At 38.9% G+C, this 24,464-nt stretch overlaps 3 protein-coding genes across 7 annotated transcripts in view; 1 reads left to right on the top strand and 2 right to left on the bottom strand.

Annotated features, from left to right (window-relative positions):
* LOC111868547 (mitochondrial ribosome-associated GTPase 2) overlaps positions 1-13,549 on the bottom strand; it is a 26,817-nt gene extending 13,268 nt beyond the window's left edge. The window contains exons 1-4 of one of the 3 annotated variants that reach the window (XM_023859282.2): positions 13,114-13,495; positions 12,422-12,623; positions 5,683-5,863; positions 5,006-5,152 (exon numbers count right to left, since the gene is read on the bottom strand). In XM_023859282.2, coding sequence (XP_023715050.1) covers positions 5,006-5,152; positions 5,683-5,817 — 282 coding nt within the window. In that variant the 5' untranslated portion in view covers positions 5,818-5,863; positions 12,422-12,623; positions 13,114-13,495. The other 2 variants (XM_023859279.2, XM_023859280.2) reach the window with 2 other exon arrangements.
* Positions 13,550-13,607: 58 nt separating this feature from the next.
* Positions 13,608-24,464, top strand: part of LOC111868539 (mucin-5AC) — a 66,961-nt gene continuing 56,104 nt past the window's right edge. Inside the window, exon 1 of one of the 3 annotated variants that reach the window (XM_023859258.2) lies at positions 13,608-13,991. The gene's annotated coding sequence lies outside the window, so the exon portion shown is untranslated. Of the gene's footprint in view, positions 13,992-15,747; positions 15,768-24,464 lie in introns of those variants that run through there. The other 2 variants (XM_023859254.2, XM_033753083.1) reach the window with 2 other exon arrangements.
* On the bottom strand, positions 22,105-24,187 carry LOC111868540. Its single transcript, XM_023859260.2, has 3 exons — positions 24,043-24,187; positions 22,634-23,335; positions 22,105-22,455 (listed from the first exon to the last, which is right to left on the bottom strand). The coding sequence occupies exons 2-3, from the start codon at positions 23,327-23,329 to the stop codon at positions 22,441-22,443; spliced, it is 711 nt and encodes a 236-aa protein (XP_023715028.1). The 5' UTR covers positions 23,330-23,335; positions 24,043-24,187; the 3' UTR covers positions 22,105-22,440.

Below are 24,464 nucleotides of genomic sequence, written 5' to 3'. Positions count from 1 at the left end.
GATTATTAATTATTAGACTTGTGTCATCCGCAAACAAGACTGGATAGGATACATCAGATATGGCATTAGGCAAATCATTGATATATAAAAGGAAAAGCAAGGGACCAAGTATGGATCCTTGAGGGACTCCTACAGTAACAGGCTCCCATTTAGAGTAGAATTTAATTGAGTCAGAAACAACTATTACTCTCTGGTATCTATCTGATAAATAGGATCTAATTACATCATAAGCCCTTCCTTTAATCCCGTAATGATTCAACTTCGAAAGCAGAATATCATAGTTGACACTATCAAAGGCCTTGTGAAGATCACAAAAAACACCGCCTACAATTTCTTTGTTATTTAAAGCAGTTAAGATTTTATTAATAAGATAGTAAGCTGCATCATCTGTTGATCGTGCATGTCTAAATCCAAACTGTTCATTAGCAAGAATATTATTTTTCTTCATATGTTGTTGCATTCTATTATAGATTACCTTTTCAAAGATCTTAGAAATTGATGTGAGCAGTGAAATAGGTCTTGATTCAATTAAAAATGCTATTTCACTTGCATAGGCCAGACAGCTTTGAAATTTTACTGTCATTCAGACAATACATTATTAATGTTGTCATACAAACGCCACAATATGAATTATGAGTTTCCATCAAAATTCATAATACAAGACATTCTTCTGCAACCACTTTATCAAATCTGGATGGTGGACAGCTACGGCACAATTTCACATAAACCATCCAACCTTCTACATAACACTGTTAACACAGGAAGCTGAGCATGCCTCCATTGTCACCTTTCTAGTATATCACTTCCTACTGCAGTGGTCATAGAAATATGAGCTAAATGACTAGGTTCGTATGTGATTTGACAATTTACCTATACCAATCTGAAATATGAGGGGGAGTCAGTAAATAGGTCATAAAATGAAAGTAAAACAGCTGTAATGGATGAAATAGGTTTTCTATGTGTATCGTTAGGTAACAGCACAGTCCAGCTTCACGACAGTCTAGGTAGCAGATATGCACGCGCATATTCAGAGGCTGGTTTCAGTAGTCAGAATGGTGAGTGCTTGAGATGTGTACTACTGCACTACTGAAGAGCGAAATTCTGTTGTGTGTTTTTTGTGGGCAAAAGGACTCAATGCAAGGGATATTCATAAAGAAATATTTCCTGAAAAAGTTAAATAGTTCCATCCAGTGTGACTGGTTAAGATTTTCTTATTTCAATTATTCATGCCCTTACATGTTTCGGTCTTCAGAGACCATCTTCAGAGGGATACCTTTACATCAATACTGTTAGAAGCCACCATTACAGTACACGTTCTAAAAGTTAAAATATATACATACAATATAAACAATATACAATTGGCTGTAAAAGTCTTTACAACTACAGCAGCTGTTCCGATACTTTAAAATATTTATAGTTAGTCTATTATCATATTGGGAGACTGGAACAGCATTGTTGGAGATGAACCATATCAGAATATTGTTGGATCACATGGACTAGGAAGACGGAATCACAGAGGTCAAATGCTTATTGACTTTTGTGAACGAAATGGATTGATTGTTACCAACACTTGGTTCAAGAAGCCAAAGAGAAGAATTTACACATGGAAGGCACCTGGGGATTGGAAGAGGCATCAGCTGGACTACATCCTTGTGAAACATCGATTCAGAAACAGTGTGAAGGATGTGAAGACGCTTCCTGGGGCAGATATTGACTCTGACCACAACTTGCTGGTTGCCAAGTTCCGAACCAGGTTGAAGAAAATTATAGGATTTCGAAAGCGCAGACCCAGATGGGATTTGGAGAAGTTATATGCTCAAAGACAAAGCGTGCAAGAGACTCTAGAAGAGAAACTCGGTGCAATTGAAGGTGAAAGCGGAAATGCTGAAGCGCAGTGGAACGATATAAAAGAATGCATGTTAGATACTATCAGTGATTTGGTAGGTAAAGTTGAGAAGATAGCAAGAAAACCATGGGTTACACAGGAGATGATGAGTAAAATGGAGGAGCGAAGGAAATGGAAGAATGTCAACAATGAAGAAGGCAGGAGGAAATACAGGAGACTGAGGAATGAATTGAAAAGAGCCACGGACAGGGCCAAAAAGGAATATCTTGAGAAGATATGTAATGAGATTATGGAATTTCAAAGAACAGGCCGTTATGATTTGATGTACATGAAGACAAAAGAACTAGGATGGAAAGAGAATCATGGGATTCAAAATGTTGGCATCGAAGACTCCCAGGGGAATAGAATAGTAGATCAGAGGCAAGTGCTGAAAATTTGGGAAAATTATATTTCAGAACTATATGATCGACCTAATCGGCCAGAAACCTTAGAAGTTGAACCGGAAGAAGAAGTAGATACAGACGAGAAAGGACCATATATTTTACAAAGTGAGGTGGAAAAAGCTATCAAGGAAATGAGGAAGGGAAAGGCTACAGGAGATGATGATGTACCTGGAGATGTGCTCAAGTTACTGGGAGAAGGTGGTTTGAAAACACTGACAAAACTAATGAACACCATATATGAAAGTGGAGAGTGGCCCAAGGACTTTACAGAAGTTACAATGATTGCCTTAAAGAAAAAGACAAAAGCTACAAAATGCAGCGACCATCGCACAATAAGTCTTATTGCACATACAGCAAAGATAATAGCAAAGATACTTAAAAGAAGAATTGAAAGGAAAATAGAGGATGTACTTGGAGAAGATCAGTTTGGATTTAGAAGAGGAAAAGGAACCAGGGATGCAATTGGGATGATGAGAATTATAGCGGAACGAACTTTGGAGATAGATGAAGAACTGTGTGTTTGCTTCATAGACTGGCAGAAGGCATTTGACCGGGTAAACTGGACCAAATTAATGCAGATCCTGAAAGAAACAGGTATCGATTGGCATGAAAGAAGATTGATTAGCAAATTGTACATGGATCAGAAAGTTAGAGTACGACTGGACAGGGGGGAGACAGGAAGTGTGCAGATTGGAAGAGGAGTTCGACAAGGATGCTGTTTATCACCAATTCTGTTCAACTTGTACAGCGAATGCCTTACCAAGGAAGCTCTGGATGGGCTCGGTGACTTCAAAGTAGGAGGGCAAATTATTCAAACTGTGAAATATGCAGATGACCTTGTGTTAATGGCTAAGGAAGAAACTGTGCTACAGGGCATGATTGATAGACTAATTGAAATTGGAAGGTGCTATGGCATGGAAATGAATGTGGAGAAAACAAAAGTAATGAAAATTTCGAGACAACCAACCCCAGTCACAATAAAGATAGACCAAAAACAAGTGGAGAATGTGAAATGTTTTAAATATTTGGGTAGCTTGTTAACAGATGATGGAAGGTGTACTTGTGAAATTAAATCCAGGATTGCCATGGCAAAAGCTGCATTTAGCAAGAAGAAGAATCTTTTTACCAGCAAATTGGACTTAAATTTGAGGAAGAAACTAGTGAAATGCTACATTTGGAGCATAGCTCTGTATGGGGCTGAAACATGGACACTTAGGGCAGTAGATCAGAAACATCTGGAAAGTTTCGAAATGTGGTGTTGGAGAAGAATGGAGAAGATCAGTTGGACCGATTATGTGAGAAATGAAGAAGTGTTAATTAGAGTCAGTGAGCAGAGGAATATCCTACATGAAATAAGAAAACGGAAGGCTAATTGGATTGGTCATGTTTTACGCAGAAACTGCCTTCTAAAAGAAGCTATCGAAGGAAAGATAGATGGGCGGATAGAAGTGACAAGAAGACGAGGAAGAAGACGTAAGAAGATGCTGGATGACCTTGGGGACAGAAGAGGATACTGTCATTTGAAGGAGAAAGCTCTAGATCACATTAAGTGGAGGAACTGTTTTGAAAGAGACTGTGGACCTGTCGTCTTGACAGATTACTGATGATGATGATGATTAAGATTCTATTGGAATTCATAAACCAAGCTGGTTCGTGTCATCCCTCTTATTATTTCTTTTGACGGGGGCTGAATGTGTGCCCACCTTGTTGTTCTCAAGAAGAGGGTTCTTTAATGTTGTCCTGTATGTGTTTGTGGCGGCTGTGTTGTTTTTAATATTAGTAATATTAGTGTGACGGACCAGAATGAAACAAATCGAGTATTTCCTGTTTATGGTGGGAAGTGTTTGCAGTGTAAAGTGGCTCACAACTGGATCAATAAATTCTCTCAAGGACGTTCAAAAGAAACAAATGATGCCCGACCAGTTCACCCTGATGAGACTGCAACAGAATCAACTGTGCAGTGGGTGAAATAGTTGATTTGAGTTGACAGGAGGATAACAATAGACACTGTAGCAACTGCACTAGGGTCAGGCCGCACCATAGTTCAAATAGTTAGTCACTGGCTTCCCACCGCAGCAGCCCGGGTTCGATCCCGGGTCGGGTCAAGTGAGATTTGTGGTGGACCAAGTGGTGCTGGGGCAGGTTTTCTCTGAGTACTTCGGTTTCCCCTGCCAATCTTCATTCCACAATCACCCTCACCTATCATCTGGGGCTGGTACAATAGGCCAGAAGTGGCCACAGTACAAGGGACTTAGTCCCTCCCCGCTAGCAATAAATAAAAGAAAAAAAACTGCACTAGGGTGTTCCCATGGTTTAGCATATGGCAAAAGTCCAGGCCAACTGGCAAAAGGAGTACTGCTTCATCATGACAATGCGAGACCACATACAGCCCAAGCAACCCAGGAGAGAATTCAATAACTACAGCCCTAACTTGGCCTCTAGTGACTTCCATCTGTTTGGTCTGCTAAAACCACCTTGGCTGGAAACATTTTGATGACAAAGACGCTGAAAATGAGGTGTGGAAGTGGCTGAGACAACAGTTGAAACACTTCTATGCTGCGGGTTTCGACACACTGGTAAAGCGCTGGGACAAATGTATAAATGTTGGTGGAGGATATGTCAAGAAATGATGTTTTTTTCCAGGTTTGAATATCACATGTTCTATGTTTTATATCCATTTGTGACCACTTTATTGGCTTTTCCTTGTATCACTAACCTGGAATACTACATGTCCTCCATTCCCTCCATCACCTCCATCTGGACCTGCTGTCTCATTGGCCCACAGTTGAAGAAATGAGATAGCACCATCCCCTCCCTTTCCTCCAATTGCACGCACTCTGCGCACATCTACAAAGTGCTGTGGCTGGAAAAAATACTTTATGTAAAAAAGTAAAGGTATCCCTGTAACAGGCCATGGAGGCCCATAGGGTTGTGAGATGTTGAGGTTCCCATATTTTCTAGACAGTCAGCCCTATGTGCCAGCTGCCCTTTACCCCCAAGAATATTCCTGGTAGTCATTTCTGTTAGAGGCTGAGTCAAACTTTATTATGTACACTTTTATTTTCCTTTTCATAATTCACATTCTATTACATGAGGGTGTACCATGGAAATGGTTCCAATTACAGCAACAAAATTGCTCAAATTTGGTATACCAGATTTACTGCCAAATGACAAATTTTTAAATAATGAATATCAAATTGATTGCCACCATATTAAATCTTAATCCTGTTTGAATACACTGTTTCAAATGGATATGCCATTTTAAGTACTACTAAGAATAAATTAAAGATGTAAAACAAACATAAAACTAACTAATCCAACAAAGATAGTATCCTCAAAGTAGATCATGATCAGAGATCACGATTTGCTGTCTCACTGGGAGAAGCAACTTACCATATTTCTATCAGATTTTCCTTTCTTGCTGCGAAGCGCAGTGGCTGTATGATCTGACATACAAGCGCTGTGCCTCTGTAAAGCATACCTGATGATACTCCAGGTTACACAGTTCCGACCAGATACAGAAAACATTACTTTCTTAACTTTAGCAATAAAAACTAAAAATGGGTATCGGCTCCTGAAAGAACCAAAAACAAATTTCAGTAATAAGAAGTTGCATGTATTTTACAGTAAACCTTATATTTGGTGAAACTAATGCTTAGGTGGCTGTGCTGATTAGGTTATGGGGTTACAGTGATACTATGATCAAATTGAGGGTACATTATACACATTTGTATCCCAGAGTTATAAAATAAAAATCTATACCAATAAATTAGTAATTCCTCCAAAAGTTGAAGTACAAAGTGAATTCTCTGTTCAAGCCCAGTTTCTCAAGAATGAATGGACCTTTCCATTTAACGGCTACTGGAATTAATGTACATCAGTTTCACCATGTGAATGGTGGAGTATTCCAGTATCCTAACAAGAAGTCAATCTCAACATGGAAGTCTGGGTTCAATCCTGGATTTCATGTTGAAACGTATGGTGGATGAAATAGTACTGAAGCAGGTGTCTGTTGAAATCTCCTGCTAATCATCACATCCTCTGTCTTCAAGTTTTGGGCTTCATCACTGACCCAACTACAGGATGGTTACAGAGTAACAAGAAAGTTTCTTTTAATGAAAAAAAGTAAAGCTTCTTCTCAATTCTTGCAATACTTTCAAATTCTGGAAGATTAGTTGCTTACAATTAGAATTTCAGTTCCATAATGAAAAATGGCCTTGATCATCCTGAAGTCCAAGGATTTAATGCCAGATGGGTACAGTTTCTTTATGTCTTTCTGAGACACAAAGTACAGAATTTTTACTTTCATGTGGATCACTTCAGTATAGAGACCAGTTGAATGCCATTTTCAGTCTTTATCGCTAGTGGGGTGGGACTAAGTCCCTTGTACTGCGGCCACTTCTGGCCTATTGTACCAGCCCCAGATGATAGGTGAGGGTGATGGAGCAATTGGTGGAATGAAGATTGGCAGGGGAAACCGAAGTACTCAGAGAAAACCTGCCCCAGAGCCACTTTGTCCACCACAAATCCCACTTGACCAGACCAGGGATCAAACCTGAGCTGCCGCAGTGGGAAGCCAGCGACGAACCACTTGAGCTATGGCGCGGCCTCATTTTCAGTCTTACTACTCATTACTCAGTATTCCCAGAATTTTATGTGAGATACTCATTTTACATTTCATAGGTTCTTCTTTTGGCTTATTTTGGACTTCACCCATCGTCTGGTATGTAAAAGACAAAAAACCACGACGTTTCGGAGACTGGATCTGTCTCCATCTTCAGGTGGATAGGGAAGGATAAACCTACTCAGTTGGGCCCCTTAGAAAGAGCTAGTCTCAATCACTGGCTCACTAAATCTTACAAAGTTTTAATAATGTAACATGCCTTATTCAGTTTTAGACACAAGGACTGAATATGTGACCCCCATTTTAGATTGTGTGTTATATTGATACCTAAAAATCTGAAATGTGATGTATAATTAATTTCTATATTTTTGAAAGTAATAACTGGCGGATATGGTTTATTTAATTGGAATAGCAGTGCTTTGGTCTTATCAGTATTTATAAGCAGGTTATTTTTTTAAAACAAAGATTTTAGCTGGATCATCACACTTTTTATTTTTTCTTGGAGAGTAATTTATTCTTATCCATTACCAGTATATTGGTAGCATTGACTAAAAAAAACACTTCTCCATATGATGTGCATAGCCACTAGTGGCAGATACAAGAACTACTGTGTGACTAACATATGTGCATTGCAACTTTTTTTCAAATCTGTTTATAAACATGGTAACTTTTTTCTGAAATTTTGGTGGTAGTATAAGATTTCTAGATGCCTAGATACCAGATAATGAGGGCTTTATTTACTCAAAACTGAACCAAACATTTAAAACAGGGTTTGGATAATTAATACCCATATAGTAGTTTCTACATAATTCTTTATTTCAACTGTGTGAACTACTTTCTGGTTGTGAAGAAAGTCGTCTTTTGGGTTTAGGCGCCATGTGTAGGCCTAAACCCAGAAGACAACTTTCTTCATAGTCATCGCCGTGAAAACCTCAAAACTTACATACTTTCTGGTTATTCACATGCAGATTATCCAGTGTGCTGGTTTCTCAACATTCCTTTTCTTAGGCACATTTACAACCCTCTGGAGTACCAGTTCCCAAACTTTTTGTTCATCATAGACTGTTTTACGTTAATCATCATGCTTGGAGATTAGGAGAGATGGGCATTCTTTGTTACTGTTATATATATATTTATTTCCCATTCAAACTGAAGGCAATTATGGCATTTCAATTTTATTGCTCTCATTGCTAACAGTGATTATTTTACACAGATGTCATTCCAAAAAGTAGTAACACATCAGTGGCTAGTTAACAAGAGTTTTGACTGTTATTTTTTAATATATAAAGCCAAAATTCTGGATGAAACAAACTTCAGACTTGATCCTGAGATCTCTATCACAGGAAACTTCCACCAGCTGCTTTATAAACCTTTTCTCATACAATACATAATGCACATCATATGGTGCCAGGTTTTACTAATGAACTAAGACCACAGTAGTTCTTAATAATCAAAGCCTTAACATATATTTTTTTATTTCTTTGTTTCTATTTGATTTAAGCCACCAGGAATCATGCTGATATCCATGACAGTGCATCTAGGTTAGTTTCCTTAAAAATATCATATGCAACAATTAAATTCTAAGACTGCCTAATCTTAAAAGACATCTTGACTGCACAATTACTGCTAACTGAACTGCTTTTTATGGATTCTGTAAGATAAGTAACTAAGCTAAAAGCTAAAGTTGCCCCTGTGCTTAATTAAATAAGCTCTAGGCCATGAAGACATATGGCGGAGTGAATGTATAGATCAATGTATTCTTGATCTTGGCACTAGTTGGAGGTGACTGTTCAGCTTCAAGACCTGGCCACTTTACCCCCATGGAAAGAGCCCCTGGGACCTGCTGGATGGGAGGTTGGGTGGGCTCCAGAACCGGTCTGGCCAGCATGGAGAGGACAAAAATCTTGTCCCTCCTGGGACTCAAACTCTGACCTCATGGCTGTCCAGCACTGATTGTGCTATCACAGAGAACTTCACCAAATTGTAGTTCGGTTCTGGAGCATTTCCATAATGTTCTTACATGCAACACTCCCACATGCAACATCTAGTTTGGGAGCCATTGCTCTACAGCAGCTATTAAGTTCATTCAGTCCACCTGCTTGTCTATCTGCACACATGAAACTTGAAAACTGCTGGATGGATTTTCATGAAATTTAATATTAGAGAATTCTGTCAAGCCACATATATTTTTATTTAGATTAGACAATTTTAGTGAAACAAGAAATACACACATTTTTTTCATTTATCTCAAGCATAAGTCACTAAATAAAAGTAAAGTAAGTAAAACATGTTTTCACCAATAAGTTGTAGAGAAAAAATAAACACACATTTTATGTTCCCTATATTTCTCCGTAAGTACTGTGGTTTTAAAAACAATTAACAAATTCAATGCACTATACATACATTTCTGGATTTTCATATACATGAATCATCATGGCCTCTTAATTACATCTGAATATTATGCTGTCTCACACTCGATAAAAATTAAATAGAGCTTCCATCTACATGCAGTATATACATACATACACACACCCCAATATGCGACATGTTATGGCATCAAGCCATAAAATATTTTGGATTATCTATGCTTTTCAATTATTTGTGCATATTTTCTCTTTCATTAGCATGGACTGTCAGGAGTAAACTCACATTCAGAAATTATTTCTACTGCAATCACCTTATAGAAATCCCTAATTTTGCACATAACACCTTCCCTATAATAGCTTCTTGAATTCTACTGGCTTGCTTTCTAGACAAAGCTTTGTCAAAAGACTGATAAGTAATCCTGTAGCAATGGCTTCTCCAGCCATCAGGAGACTGATACATGTTCAAAAATTCTACATTAATAATTATATCACCAGCTACTTGCCATAATATGGCACAGAACTTTGCTGAAGAAAAAGAAGGACTCTCGAGGAAAGATATATCACATGTATATGCCAAAGACTCAAAGCAGGAATGATTTAAAAATGGGATATTTTTGTCAAAAACAACACACGATTCTTGAGTCCACAACTGTCTCCAGTTATCAACATCAAACAACAATTCTGAAAGCCGATCCAGATGTATCACACTTGCTGATATACATCTGGATTCTCCACTGCCTTCTACAGTCAATGAAAATTCCTGTGCCACTTTTACAGGTACCTTTGTTTGAGTAACATTTTTTATAAATATGTTCTTGTCAGCAGTAATTCTGTGATGACATTCTGCTGCCATTTCAAAAGCAGATACTGATATATACATAGCACCTTTCTGAAACACCTGAAGCATTCTCCTTATACATTTCTCAGTTACACCTGACAATTCATCTCCCAACAGTAAGACATGACAAGATAATGGTGGATATGAAAAATCAACCCCTAGATCATTGAAAATTAGTCCTGGAAACATGATAATTTCATCATGAGCCTGATTCCATAACTTCAGTACTTCATCTAGAACATCAAAGAGTGTGTGTCGCAAGGAACATTCCACTTTGTGTCCCTCAGTATAACACAGTGGACTGCCAATTGCTAGTTCAGTGTGGAGTGGAACGTTATCATCTGAAATGTGTCTTACTTTAATACAAAGAGTCTCAACAAAGGACTTCAATTGTTCACTCAAATAGTGCATAGCAGATCCTTCCCTCTCTAATGGATTGTTCCTGTACTTGATATGATAAACACTATTACATACTAGATTTCCAAATTTTGTTTCCAAAACCTGACTCTCTAGATGCTGTAATAATGTTTCCATGTCCATACTAGGATATAAAGGTTCCCGTTTGCTGAAAACATGAACGAGAGCACCATCTGTGTCAAATGCAGAGTCACCTCCCCTGTACCCTACACTTGTATACTTTGGGATCATATCATTTCTAAACTTCTCCACAGACACCAGAACCAACTCTCCATGTGCAGCCATCTCAACAACCTGCCATGTATCGTCCCACCGGCGTATTGGCTTGTCAACTCTGGTACCTCCTTGCCCTTTACACAGTGATACCAAAATTCTTCCATCCAGTGTTACCAGTTTTGAAGCAGTCTGAAAAAATCCCTTTAGAAGTGCTCTATTTAGATGTATTTTCATTTTCCCTCCAATATGAGGAAAATTGAATATGATCTTTGAAAATTTTTCAGTTCTAAGAACAAAATGTTCATCCAATTTTGTAGCATCTACACCCAATAGCACTCGAACACCTGCAAGAAATTTCCTGCATAATATATAAAACTAACACGAATAAAAAATGCAGTCAGTGCTATTATGCTCAGATTTGAATGTCCACATAAATATGGCTAACTCAAATTAGACTGTCGGCTTAAAGCAACCATTGCAAGCTGTATCATTCACACATGACATATATGGTCAATAAATTCAACAGAATACAATATAATAAAGTAAACTCTGTATTATATAAGGTATCTTAAAATGCCTCATACAAGTATTTTTTTAATGTTTCAAGGTGAAAATCTTCCACAATGTTATCAAAATTAACTGCAATGGAACATTCTGATGCTTTTACCATTTATTCTGTTTTTCAGTGTGTCATTTCCTAGTTCTGAACTTCATAACCATTATAGTTTCAAGAAATTGGCTGATTCTTGGGTTTTTAATTATGCTTTTCACTTGTACAGCTTATATATTGTGCTCTGTGTTGTGTCTTTCTCTTATGACACAACACACACATGAATGTAGGAAGAGTGCTCCCATAGAGGAGGATTGGCATGACTCGCATATTTGAGATACGACGTATGGATGACAAATCCTGAAAGGTTTCAGTATTTAGAATTTATTGTTATACATGACAAATACACATTTTAGTCATTTTATGATGGAGACATCATGGCATGCAGTGCAACAGTCTGACGTGGATAGACACACACCTGAAGATGGCACATTAGTGCCGAAACATGTAGTGTAAAAGTGAAGAGAAAGGTGGAATTGTGTGCACTGTAAGACAGCTAGCATAAATACACATCATGTACATTATCAACAATGTAAATTATTTGACTTTAATAAAGTGTAAGTGTTCATAAGTTTTTCGTGGGTTTTGCTTGACCACTTTGTTGGAACCAAGGCCCACTTAACGATCCAGTGATAGTCTCATGTTCTCTACTGAGTGGCGCCCAGTACATCATTTTACAGAACAACAGAGGTGTTGAACAGTGAAAGGTGAAGCAATGTCATCGACTGCTTCCTCAGAGTCACTAAAGGGTGACTCACAGCTAGCAGCTGCAACTACTTTAACCCAGCACAGCGACCAGCTGGGTCCGACTTAACCATTCACAGCGAGCAGCTGCGGCCATATTTACCCCACAGCTCCCACCCCCAAAAAGTAACTGTAATAACTTCAACAAATAATGTCAGAAGAGAGAGAACTCATCTGCTGAAAGCAATTTAGATTTCTGTAAAATAAACAGCAGAGACAGAAAAACACGTATGCGTTTATGGAAATTACAGAACATAATGAACTAGTATGATATTGTAAAGCATCTGTGAGTTCAGGTTGTTATGAACTGCACTTACCTTTCTCTTTCAGATATGCAATATTTTCCTCTCTTGTTTTAATCACATTATCAGACCCTAAGCAAGATGCTGTTATAGTAATAGGAAGATTCCAATCAGTCAAACCAACAGCAAAGGAAAAGTTGCCTTCTCCTACAAGCAGCACATTGTCCCCTACCAAAAATGTATCAGGATGCATTTTTTAAATTTATTTCTATTATTTCTGAAAGAAATCGAATCATTATTCTCTATTAGAATAAAACACAGAATGATGAACTAGCTCATGGTAGCACACATAATCACTTCTACTGTCTTAATTTTACAGCCTGTTCATATAAATCCGCTTTCAATAATAGTATATGAATTAATATGGTCATTCCTCCCACTACCCACTGGTCTTGGCTGCTTATCATAGCTTTTGGGGCAAACACATGTAATATGTGCGATTCTTGTTCAACAACAAAACATTCAACTCACATTACGTTTAAAGATGTGAATGACTTATATACCATCGAAAGGATATATTATATTTGAGGTTATCAGGGCAGACATGATTTGAATTGTGATTTTATTCTTTACACCTATGCTTCTAATGTGAAGATTGAGTCTGTCTGTTCCTCCGAAACATTAGCAATTACCGCCAGATTACATAACGTCACAACAAAAATACACCACAATCTAAATCATACTATCAGCTCATTCGAAAATCTCACCATTATGAGTTGTTCATGAACCACGAAGATTACTGTTCCAGTAAACATACGGTAATATCTAAGGCTGGTTAAGAAATAACATAAACTGCCAGCATTTCTTCTCTATCACAAACAACGAACGTCGAACAACATTACAAGCCTCAGAATGCCACTTAATCCCTTTCACTTTACATTAATCGTTAGTTGCCGGTAACTAGCACGGGTATCTTTGTTTACAGACGATATTTACCAACAACGCCATCAAACCACTGAACCCACTGAACGTCTCCATGGAGTGAGTTCGGTAGTTGTGTGATTTGGACCATTTGGACGTGCCAGTTATTGTGTAGTTGCAGGGAAGTAGTGTAAAGTGATTGGTAATGTACATTTCTAAATTCGTTATTGTTTTTCTGTCTACTTTGAAATGTTGCCTTTGACAAATTTTGTCTTTAACGATTTGGCAACGTTCACCCCCCCCCCGANNNCGATTCCATCATGACCCCACTTAATCAAATGTTGCGTTTTAACGATACTGAAACTTTTCCTAAGACGGACGGAAATGTGTGTATTCATATGCGCGTCTTGCAGGATGTGGATATTTTTATATCTGTATAAACTGATAGATCATACAGGGAGTAAAATTATTTTGTAACGTATGTCACGCGTGGGCTCTCTTGTTGCTCTTGTACTTGTGCCCCCCCCCTCTCATTTCAACACGTGACATTTAGCCAATCGTAGATCTGAAGGAAGTTACGTCAATGTCGGTTACTCCAATCACGGGTGTATAACTTCAATGATGTTTTTGTAAAGTACAGCTGTTATTTATTGTAACGAAGGCAAGCTTTCATCCTGCTGAACTGAGAAGAAACTGGCTGTTTTCGGATTAAGTTCAGCAGAAGGTACGTAATTCTGCTTTATGACAAAAAAAGAGACTACATTGTGAGTGGATACATAGTAAGTTAGGTATTAAGGTGTCATTGATACTTCAGTTTTGGAGCCGTCACATGAATATGGATTGAACTGGAAGTATACCCTCTTGCAGTACCATGATGTATTAATTTTTCGTTTTGGACTACGTGACATTATTAAAGGCCAAATAGTTTCACAGTCATCGGTTGTTGATGTGCTTGTTTAATTAAATATGCGTTCCTTCTTTCTCTCTCATATTACAGTTATGTTTTTTGAATATGTAGAACTGAGTTTGGTAGGGAGCATCTTTTGTAAGGTCGATATTACATTATTAGTTTATTTTATTCGTTAATGTGCTGGGAAATATATCAGAGCGGCTCTTGGTTTAATATTACTAACAGTCTATAATTAACTTATGATTTCTGCTATTTAGTGAATGTGTTAATTTTGATCCATAATATTGAATCATAAGTGATAATAAGTATGTAATAATTTTGTATACGGCTGTTAGCAGATTTACCCGAATGCTTCATAAATGTAGGTTCATATGTTAGTAAAGTATTAGGAATGGAAGTGTGACTGCACTGTATACAAAGTACTTTCATAGCAGTTAGCACCCTTTCTCCTATATTTACTTTTTGTCATGTTACAGTACAGTGAATTCTTTTATACTGTTTGCCAGCTTGCCCTTCTGTCCATCAGCATATGAGGTGTTAGTTTGAAGTGTGGGAAACATTGAGGGGAAGTACTACTGACTGGATAGTCTGCATCATTATCTTGTTTTCTCTTATAATAAAGAAAAGCTGTTATACTTACAGGAGGTTTGCCATTTTAGATTACGCTATTCTGCTTTCATTCAACTTTGTTGCAAATAAACGTGATTTTTTATCTCCACCTCTGAAAGAAAAATATCCGTACAGGGTCATGTGAGGACTTGAATATCTTACAAATTTCTTCAGTTCTCTTAAGAAAAAGCCTTCCATTCTGCATGAGCATAGATGTGTAAGGTCATACTGATGCAGTGTAATTATATAGAGTTCTTCCCTTCTTGGTGATATTATATTTGTTTTAACTCTTCCTGCACCATTAGAGTTGAATATATTCATCATCAGTCGCTGAAGTCTTCAATGAATATTGTGATGAATTGTAGGAGTTAGTGAAAATAAACCATGAGGTAACACCCCAGCACAGTGGAGCTAACCACTGATCTCTTGGGAGGAACTGGACCTGGGTTAGGAACCTATGCCAAAGGTGTTTTGGACAGACCTGCTTACAATTCATTAGAAATGAGAACACAGATGAAATATATGCATTATTTTATATTCCTGCCATTAATCATAAAATATCTTACTTAAACATGTCAGATGCATTATGAAATTTTTTTAGTTTGTTCAGTTTGGTATGCCTTACCTCTGAATCTTGATCCTTAGGAAAGGTTATTTAAGAAATGCCTGTCATCACTGCTTAATAGGAGTAAAGGGAAATCCATACTTGCCTAATAAAAGACAGAAAATGATGGCCTAGTGGTCAGAGTTCGAATCCCTGTAGGGAATGATTTTTTGCCACTTCATGTCATCTAGACCGGTTCTGGTGCCCACCTATCGTTGTATTCACTGGGCACTGGGGGCTGTTTTTTCCAGGGGGGGGGGTTGAAGCGGCTGGGGGCATGAAGCTGACTGCTCACCTCCAACTAGCAACAAGGTCAAGAATATGTGGATCTATATGTTCACTTCCCCATATGTTTTCATGGTGTAATGCTTAATTAGGTAAGCACAGGGGCAACTTTATCTTACTGTATTTAGAACTATGAGGGTCATACTGAAAGTCGAGCAACAATTTTTTGTAAAGTAACATGCTTTATTATTGACAAACCAAATACACCACCTCAGTCTACAGACCTTTCTTTATTTTTCCACATAATCGTCACTTCTTTGTACACATTTCTCCCAGCGTTCTGGGAGTTTGGAAATTCCCCTTCTATAAAATTCTGTTCCAGCCATCCGAAGACACTGACGCACTGCTTTATGAATTGCCTTCCTTGTCTCAAAACATTGTCCACGCAGCTGATCCTTCACAAATCAGAAAAGATGGTAGTTGGAGGGTGCCAGATCAGGGCTATAGGAGGGGTGTGGAAGAACTTCCCACCCCATCTTTGCAATTGCTTCCAATGTGAGGCCAGTGGCGTGGGGGTGAGCGTTGTCATGCAGGATGATGATGTTTCATCCCAGATGTTTATCGTGCAATGCACAATGGAGCTTGTGCAGCGTCTGGACATAATGAGCAGCATTGATGGTTTCCCCAGGTTCTCAGGAATTCGACCAGAATGAAACCCTCTGCATCCCAGAAGACTGTGCCCATCACCTTCACAGCTGATGGCACTGTCTTTGCCTTCTTTTTTGATGGAGAATGCAAATGGTTGCATTCCATACTCTGCCGTTTCGTTTCAGGCTTGAAATGGTGAAACTAGCTTTCGTCACCTGTCACAATACAGAACAAAAAATCATCACCTTCCTGTCAATATCTTTGCAGCAGTTCTGAGGTGATGGCTTTTCGCTGACCTTTGTGGTCTTCTGTCAATAACCGCGGGACCCAATGACCACAAAATTTCCTGTAGCCCAAGCTTTCAATCATCTCCTGTACTGTACTGCACTGTGCCCTATTCCAAGTTTTCGGACTATTGCATCCACAGTCACACGCCTGTCATCTTGAATGATCTCATCCAATCTTTCCTTGTTGTGTTCAGTTGAGGCTGTTCCAGGATGACCGCTCTGAGGCTCTTCTTCAATGCTGGTGTTCCCCATCTTTAAAATGTTTCACCCATCTTCGAACACTGCTCGCACCAATGCACACACTTCCATAAGCACGCTGAAGTCTCTGGTGAATTTCTGCAGCAGGGATTTCCTCTTTCACAAGAAATTTGATGACAGCACGCTGGTGAAACAACATATCGTTGTCGGCCATTTTGTTAGGAGTGATACTGGTCATGTGATGCAAGCTGTTGACATCACAAGACACTCAAGGTTAACAGAACAGCTATTCCACCTACCACCCTACTCTCTTTCATCTGCTGTTCCCAGGTTGCATGCAAAAAAAAGTTGCTCATGACTTTCGGTATGGCCTATGTAATTTATACTTTTTTCGTTTTGTATAGTTTGGGCTTAATAGGTGAATATCCATGGTGGGCAGGAAAGGATATCACATTGTGTTGTGAATTAAACTGTACAACCCCAGATGAAGAACTTATTCTGTATTATATGTGCTGTTAAGTAGCCACACAATCACATATATTTTATTTTGCTTTGTGATAATTTTCTAGGTACAGTCAAAGCATGTTGAAAGCTCTGAGGAATAGCAATACCAAAGCCAAAACCATTGGACATGATCCAGAGCCACTTCCATTCAACTGTTGTTCTCATTACCAGTCTGCCTTAATATTTACTATAATGAAATGTATGCAATTTGTAATAGTATATTTCATGTTAGAATAGCATATAATTAAGTCTAATACTCGTCTAGTGACATACGTGGTGTGTTCAAAAAGTATCAAACCTTTTTTCCCATGTAAACCAGTGAAGCCGGGGAGGCTCCCTTCAGTGGAGATGTGGAGGGGAAATTCATGCGCAGTTGTGAATTTTTTCCCGCTCGCAGAAAGCATCAGTCGCTGGCAGTCGGCCTATGAGTGAGGACGTGTAGTGAGCGCTCGTCGGATACCAGTAAGGTGTAAAATGACGGAACAACATGAGCAGCGATATTGCATCAAATGCCTAAAGCTTGGCAATACCCAAGTGGAAACCATTCGCAGGATTCAACAGGCTTTCAGGGACGGTGCCATGAGCAACTCACGGATAAAGGAGTGGTACAACTGCTTCAAAGATGGCCGCACATCAGTGGACAGCGAACCACGTTCAGACAGACGCTAAACAAGCCGAAATGAGAATGTCATTGAGCAAGTGCGGACTTTGGTCATGGAGGACCGTCGTATCACAGTCCGAGAACTTGCGAACGAGATAGGGGTAAGCATTGGATCGGTACATTCAATTTTGACTGAAGATTGGGCATGAGGAAAGTGTCCGCGAAGTTCGTACCAAAACTGCTAACAATGGAGCAGAAGCAATGCCATCTGGAAATCGCACAGGACATGCTGGACAATGCAAACAGTAACCCCAACTTTCTAAACACCGTGATCACAGGTGATGAGTCGTGGGTTTATGGGTACAACCCGGAAACCAAGATGCATTCGTCACAGTGGAAACGTCTGACATGCCCTAGGCCAAAAAAAGCACGGCAGGTCCGCAGCAATGTCAAGGTCATGTTGGCCATTTTCTTCGACTCCCGTGGGGTTGTGCATCATGAGCTCACACCACAAGGCCAAACCATCACAAAGGAATACTACCAGGAGGTCCTTCGTTGCCTTCGTGATGCTGTGCGGCGCAAACGACCGGATCTGTGGGCAGAAAAACTTGACAGCTCCATCATGATAATGCACCCGCCCATTCTGCGCATCTGATACAGACTTTCGTCGCCAAACACAACATCCCTGTGGTTCATCAGGCTCCCTACTCCCCCGACATGGCTCCGTGTGACTTTTGGCTATTTCCCAATCTGAAAATGCCACTGAAAGGAACCCGATTTGAGTCAGCTACTTTGAAGGGGATTAGGGGTTTGTACCTCCAAATCAGTAAATGTATTTCTGCCAACCAAAGTTTTGATACTTTTTGAACACACCACGTATCAGCATGGTTGTGTTATTTATTTAAAAAGTCTCTGAAATAAAGTCACATAACCTCAGAAACTATTATTGAAGAAAATGCTAATTAAAGGCTTTGTGTCTGTTAATGTTAAACATATTGGAAAAGAAGTTCTGTGTCTTTAGGAAGAGCAGGTACATTTCACAATAGCTATTTCAGAAGTCTCTGTGATCAGTGCCTGATGAAGACACTACAAATTAATATTGTCATGATTTTAGTGACTATAGATGGGGTGGGTTCGGATTGGTAATTGGATTTATTGAACTCTTACAACTCATAACTGCAAGTAAGAATTATGCTGCCACTGTTCTACACACTTCACAAATCACAATAGGACATACTGTGTCTTCTCAGTCTGTTAAACAGTCTTCAATAGCTGTTGCTTGGTATCTGCTTCCAGTGGTGGATGTTCTTGTTCCTTTGAGTTCCTGAACTGACCTGGCCTCAGCTGCCATTATATAGCCCTGGCATGAATTGCACAGAAAAAGAATTGTTCTTCTGTTGCAGTGCAATTGTTGCTTAGCAATGGCATGGCATAATCCATTGTTGCATGCACAGCCATTGGCACAGACTGCCCAGAAAACAGTTCCTCTGTTGTTTACTGACCACTGCCTAGTAAAGGTTGGCTGTTGTGACTCCACAATTCTTGCTTCAAGCAAATATGCAACAATATGTTTTGTTTGTCACATCATGCATCTGTGCCAGACTGAACATGAACGGTACCAAGGTTGGGCACACTTCTGCCATTGGTGAGGCAAATTATCAAGTACAACACTATAATCCTTAATACCAGTGGTGATCTAAAACATTAGGTTATGCTAACCTCACTCAACTTGATGTCTGCAGCAAACCTTCCGCAGAGTGTGTTCCATTGTTCTAGAAAAAAAATTATAGCTTGTTCCATCCATTTTAGTTCTTTCTGATGAAGGACAGATCACATCTTCTCATGTAATATGCGCCTTTAACTTTTATTTGTTATAGTAAAAACGCTACACTTCAGTTGTTAACATGTCCTTACGGTTTATTATTAATAAACAAGAGGAGAAGCACTGCTTCTCTGTAATAAAAACAAAGCATGTCTGCACTTTACACGTTACATCAGCATTCTGCCTAGCTTCATCATGGCTACCAACTTCATAACTTTTCTTCATCAATATTACAATCTCTCAACACTTTCCCTTATTGAGAAGAAAAAGAAACAATTTACAATATTAAACATTTGACTGCAATTACAAAAATAACCCCATTCTGACACACAACTTATTCATCTGTGGTTTGTGAAGTGGCTTTGTCAGAATGTCAGCAACTTGATCATTTGTTGACACTTGTTTAATACTAATCTTACCCGATTCCACAACTTCTCTAATAAAAAAATGTCTCCGATCTATATGTTTAGTTCTACCGTGCAAAGTAGGATCTTGAGCCAACTTTACAGCAGCAAAATTATCAACTTCTAATAAAGGAGTATCATTCAAACTGTTTATCTCCTTATATAATCTGCTTAACCATAGTACTTCTTTGGTTGCTTCAGTTGCTGCTACAAGTTCTGCCTCTGTAGTAGAAAGAGCCACAGTAGCTTGTCTGCGGCTAAGCCAAGATACTGCACCTCCAGCATAGATGACTACAGCGCCTGAAGTAGACCGACCCGTGCTCTCACATCCTCCAAAATCTGCATCACTGTAACAATTTAAAACTCTAGAATTACAGTTAGGATCATAGATTATGCCTAGAGACACGGTTCCCTTAATGTACTTGAGAACTCTTTTCAGTCTTCCTATGTCTTCATTTGATGGACTCTCTAGGGACCTTGAAAGTACTCCGACACTGTATGCCAAGTCTGGTCTTGAACCTATCATCAAGTACATAATAGCGCCTACGGCTTGGCGATATGGAAATCTCTTCTCATTTCTATCACCCTCTTTCCCTAATTCCATACTTCCTTTCACCATTGGAGTTGAAACTGGGTTACAATTTGAAAAGTTAAATCTCTCAAGGATTCTTTTGGCATATGCTTCTTGAGAGATCTTGATCCTTCCATCCTGTCTTCTGTCTATTTCCAAACCTAAATAATAAGTTGCTGGCCTTTCAGCTATTTTGAAATTCTGTTTCAAATCATGAAGAAAACTATTTAATTCCTCTTTATTACTTGCAACAACAAGACCATCATCAACATACAGTACTAGAAATATCTTGTTTCCATCTCTTTCTCTAATATAGAGACATGGGTCTTCCTTACTGATTCTGAATTTTTGTTCAGTCATGAACTTTCCAAAACGTTTATTCCAACACCTGGGAGCTTGCTTTAATCCATATAGGCTTCTCCTGAGCTTACATACTTTATTCGTACCATCTGAAAAACCTTCTGGTTGGCTCATGTAGATAGTCTCTTCCAAACTTCCATATAGGAAGGCTGTAGATACATCGAACTGTGACATCCACATCCCTTCCATTGCTGCTGTACTGATGGCTGCACGTATGGTTCCCCATTTTGCTACAGGACTAAATGTTGAATTGTAATCAATTCCTTGTCGCTGGCTGAAACCCTTGACTACAAGTCTTGCCTTATACTTGTCAACACTACCATCAGGATTTTCTTTGACTCTGTATACCCACTTACATTTTATAATTTTTTCATTTTCTGGTCGTTTGGTGACTTCCCATGTATTGTTTTCTCGTAAAGATTCCATTTCCTTAAGCATTGCTTCCTTCCACTTCTCCTTTTCTTTACAAGAAATTGCCTCTTCGTATGTCTCGGGGTTGAACCTTTCATTTAACACTTCTGATATCATAACATAGTCTTCTAGGTGGGATGGTTTCTTTAAGGTAGTTCTATCTCTTAAAGAGCGAGTTTTTGGATCTTCTGATTGCACCTCTTCACTATCTTCACTTTGAGTCTCATCTTCATAATCCGACTGACCACTTGTGTTTTCTAAAGCTCCAGTGCTAAAGCTGTCACCTGTCTCGGATTTAGAGTCTTCATGAGATTTGATGCATCTTATTGGATTCTCTTCGAATACCACATCTCTTGACAGTGCTATTGACCTTGTGCCTTTTATCCACACTCTGTATCTCTCATCACCGTCGTAACCCACTAAGTACCCTTTAACTGCTTTTCTATCCATCTTGGTTCTTCTTTGTTTCGGTATATGTACATAACAAGGGGTTCCAATTATCCTGAAGTGTTTCAAACGCGGCTTTTTCTTGATCCAGAGTTCATAGGGGCTTTTCCCTTCTTCCTTTGACTTTCCTGTTCTATTTAAAATATACACTGCCGTATTTACCAACTCACCCCAAATTTCTTCTGGGAATTCTGTTTCCTTGTTTGCATACATAAGTGTCCTTGCCATCTCAATAACTGTGCGGTTTTCACGCTCGGTATTCCCGTTCTGTTCAGGCGTATAGGGAGCTGTTAGCCGATGAACTATACCATTTTTGTTGAGAACATTCCTAACCTTCTCATTATCAAATTCTCCTCCATTATCACTGAGGAATTCATGCACAACATGTCCTAAGGCCTTTGCCTTCCGTATCACATCTGTTAAGATACTTTCCACTTCTGATTTTTCCTTCAACAAAAACACATATCTGTATCTAGAGTAATTATCCTTAAATAGTGCAACATACCTCTTTCCTTGAAAGGTTGGTTTGAATGGACCACACACATCTGCAGATAAGAGTTCTCCTTGAATTGTCACTTCGTTTCTTCTTCCAAAGGGAAGTCTATGAGCCTTTCCATACATGCATGGTTCACACACAGAACTATCTACCCTTACTTTTATTTGAAACTCCTTTTCAAGGATATTCTTTATGTGTCTTTTATCTTGGTGTCCAAACCTCTCATGGTATAGCTGAAGAGTGGAATCATTAGTTGTAACAGAATTTACTTCAATTTGTCGCTCTGGCATAACAGGCTCAATTAGGGCTTTGTACAATCCACCTCCTGTGGAACGCTTTCCTTTTACTATCTCCTCTCCATGGACTTGCAAACTGCATGTGTTAATACCTGATATGAATCTACTTGATGGGTTGGCTTCATGAGCTGTTAGGACAGAAAAAAGATTCTTGACAAGGTCAGGCACAAATAACACATTCTTTAGTAACAACATTTTATTCTTGTTTCCTAGGTCTGACTTCACTTTCATGTCTCCAGCCCCAACTGCTTGTAGCGGAGCTTGACCTGCTTGAATAATGTCCTTTGGCTTCTCAAACCCTTCAAAATTTATGAAGTACTTGGAACAATTTGTCATGTGTTTTGTAGCACCATTGTCAATCCACCACTCTGTACCCTTAACCTCAACTGTAGAGCAAATCTCACAATCAGAAGCTACTGTTCCAATTATTACTTGAGCACTGTCTTTACTACTTTCTTTTTCTTGATTTCCTCTTTGAGGACAGCCATCACGTATCCACTTCTTGCAAGTTTTCACCCAGTGTCCTTTTCTTTTACAGTAATTGCATGTGTCGTTTTTCTTTGATTTTGGCTTCCAGTTATGTCTTGCAACAGAGGCCTCCTGTGTAAAATTCTCAACTTCTTTCACTGTTTCTTGAATCGGAAATTTTACAAAATTTCTCTCGAACATGCATAACTTACTAGTCAATTCATCTATTGGGTTGTCTTTGCTTTTTCCTATAAGCATCCAACTAGACTTGAATGACTCAAATGACTTTGGTAGAATACTCATAACTTTGCAAATAAACAATAGGTTAGGCAGCGCATGTTCCTTCGTTGCCACCAAACCACCGTTTAACTCATTCCACAAGGTTAAAAGTTTTGCTACATGTGTTGATACATCTTCTTTGTCTGACCAACTGAAGGCGAAGAAATCACTACAAAACTTAAACAATTGATCTTCTGTACCAGCCTCAAATTGCCTTTTGAGAGTCGCCCATACCTCACGTGCCGTGTCCTTATCCATTATCTTTTGATACACTATATCTGTAACTGATGCTGTGATCATGGATTTGGCATAACTGTTTGCCTTTCTGTAGTAATCCAACTCTATTTTATACTGTCTCTGTTGTGCTGCAGTCGCGTTCTCTTCAAGTGGCTCCGGTTTTGTTATTTTACCATCAATGGCTTCTAGGGCTCCCTCATGGTAATCCATAAGATCCCTTATTTTCCTTTTCCACACAGGCCAGTCTGCACTGCTACCTAGTGGTTTAAGTTTCTTTATGAAATCCATTCTTCTTCGGATTTTCTTCAATGGCGAATAACCCGCTCTTGTGAAGGACTGACGCACTTCTAACCTATCACAGCTCACTCATTACGCAAAAAAAAAGCCTGGGCCCATAACCTGTTATAGTAAAAACGCTACACTTCAGTTGTTAACATGTCCTTATGGTTTATTATTAATAAACAAGAGGAGAAGCACTGCTTCTCTGTAATAAAAACAAAGCATGTCTGCACTTTACACGTTACATCAGCATTCTGCCTAGCTTCATCATGGCTACCAACTTCATAACTTTTCTTCATCAATATTACAATCTCTCAACATTATTGACCAAGAAGATGTGTTCTAAATCTACCAACCTGGCGGAGATGGTGAAGAATAATTTATCATCATGAAATAGGAGCTATTAAATTTCCTGCTTCATGCCTGCTGGCCATACTTTAATTTAGAGGCAATGATATTAGTATTGAACAAGAAGTTCTGGGGAGAACTGATCATCTGTTTTCCTTTGATATGGCTTGGAGTGCATAGAATTTGACGAATC

This window comes from Cryptotermes secundus, unplaced genomic scaffold (assembly GCF_002891405.2).
Source record: "Cryptotermes secundus unplaced genomic scaffold, Csec_1.0 scaffold330, whole genome shotgun sequence".
Lineage (NCBI taxonomy): Eukaryota > Metazoa > Arthropoda > Insecta > Blattodea > Kalotermitidae > Cryptotermes > Cryptotermes secundus.
Note: the sequence above shows the minus strand (reverse complement) of the source record. Positions and strands in the feature narration are given on the sequence as shown.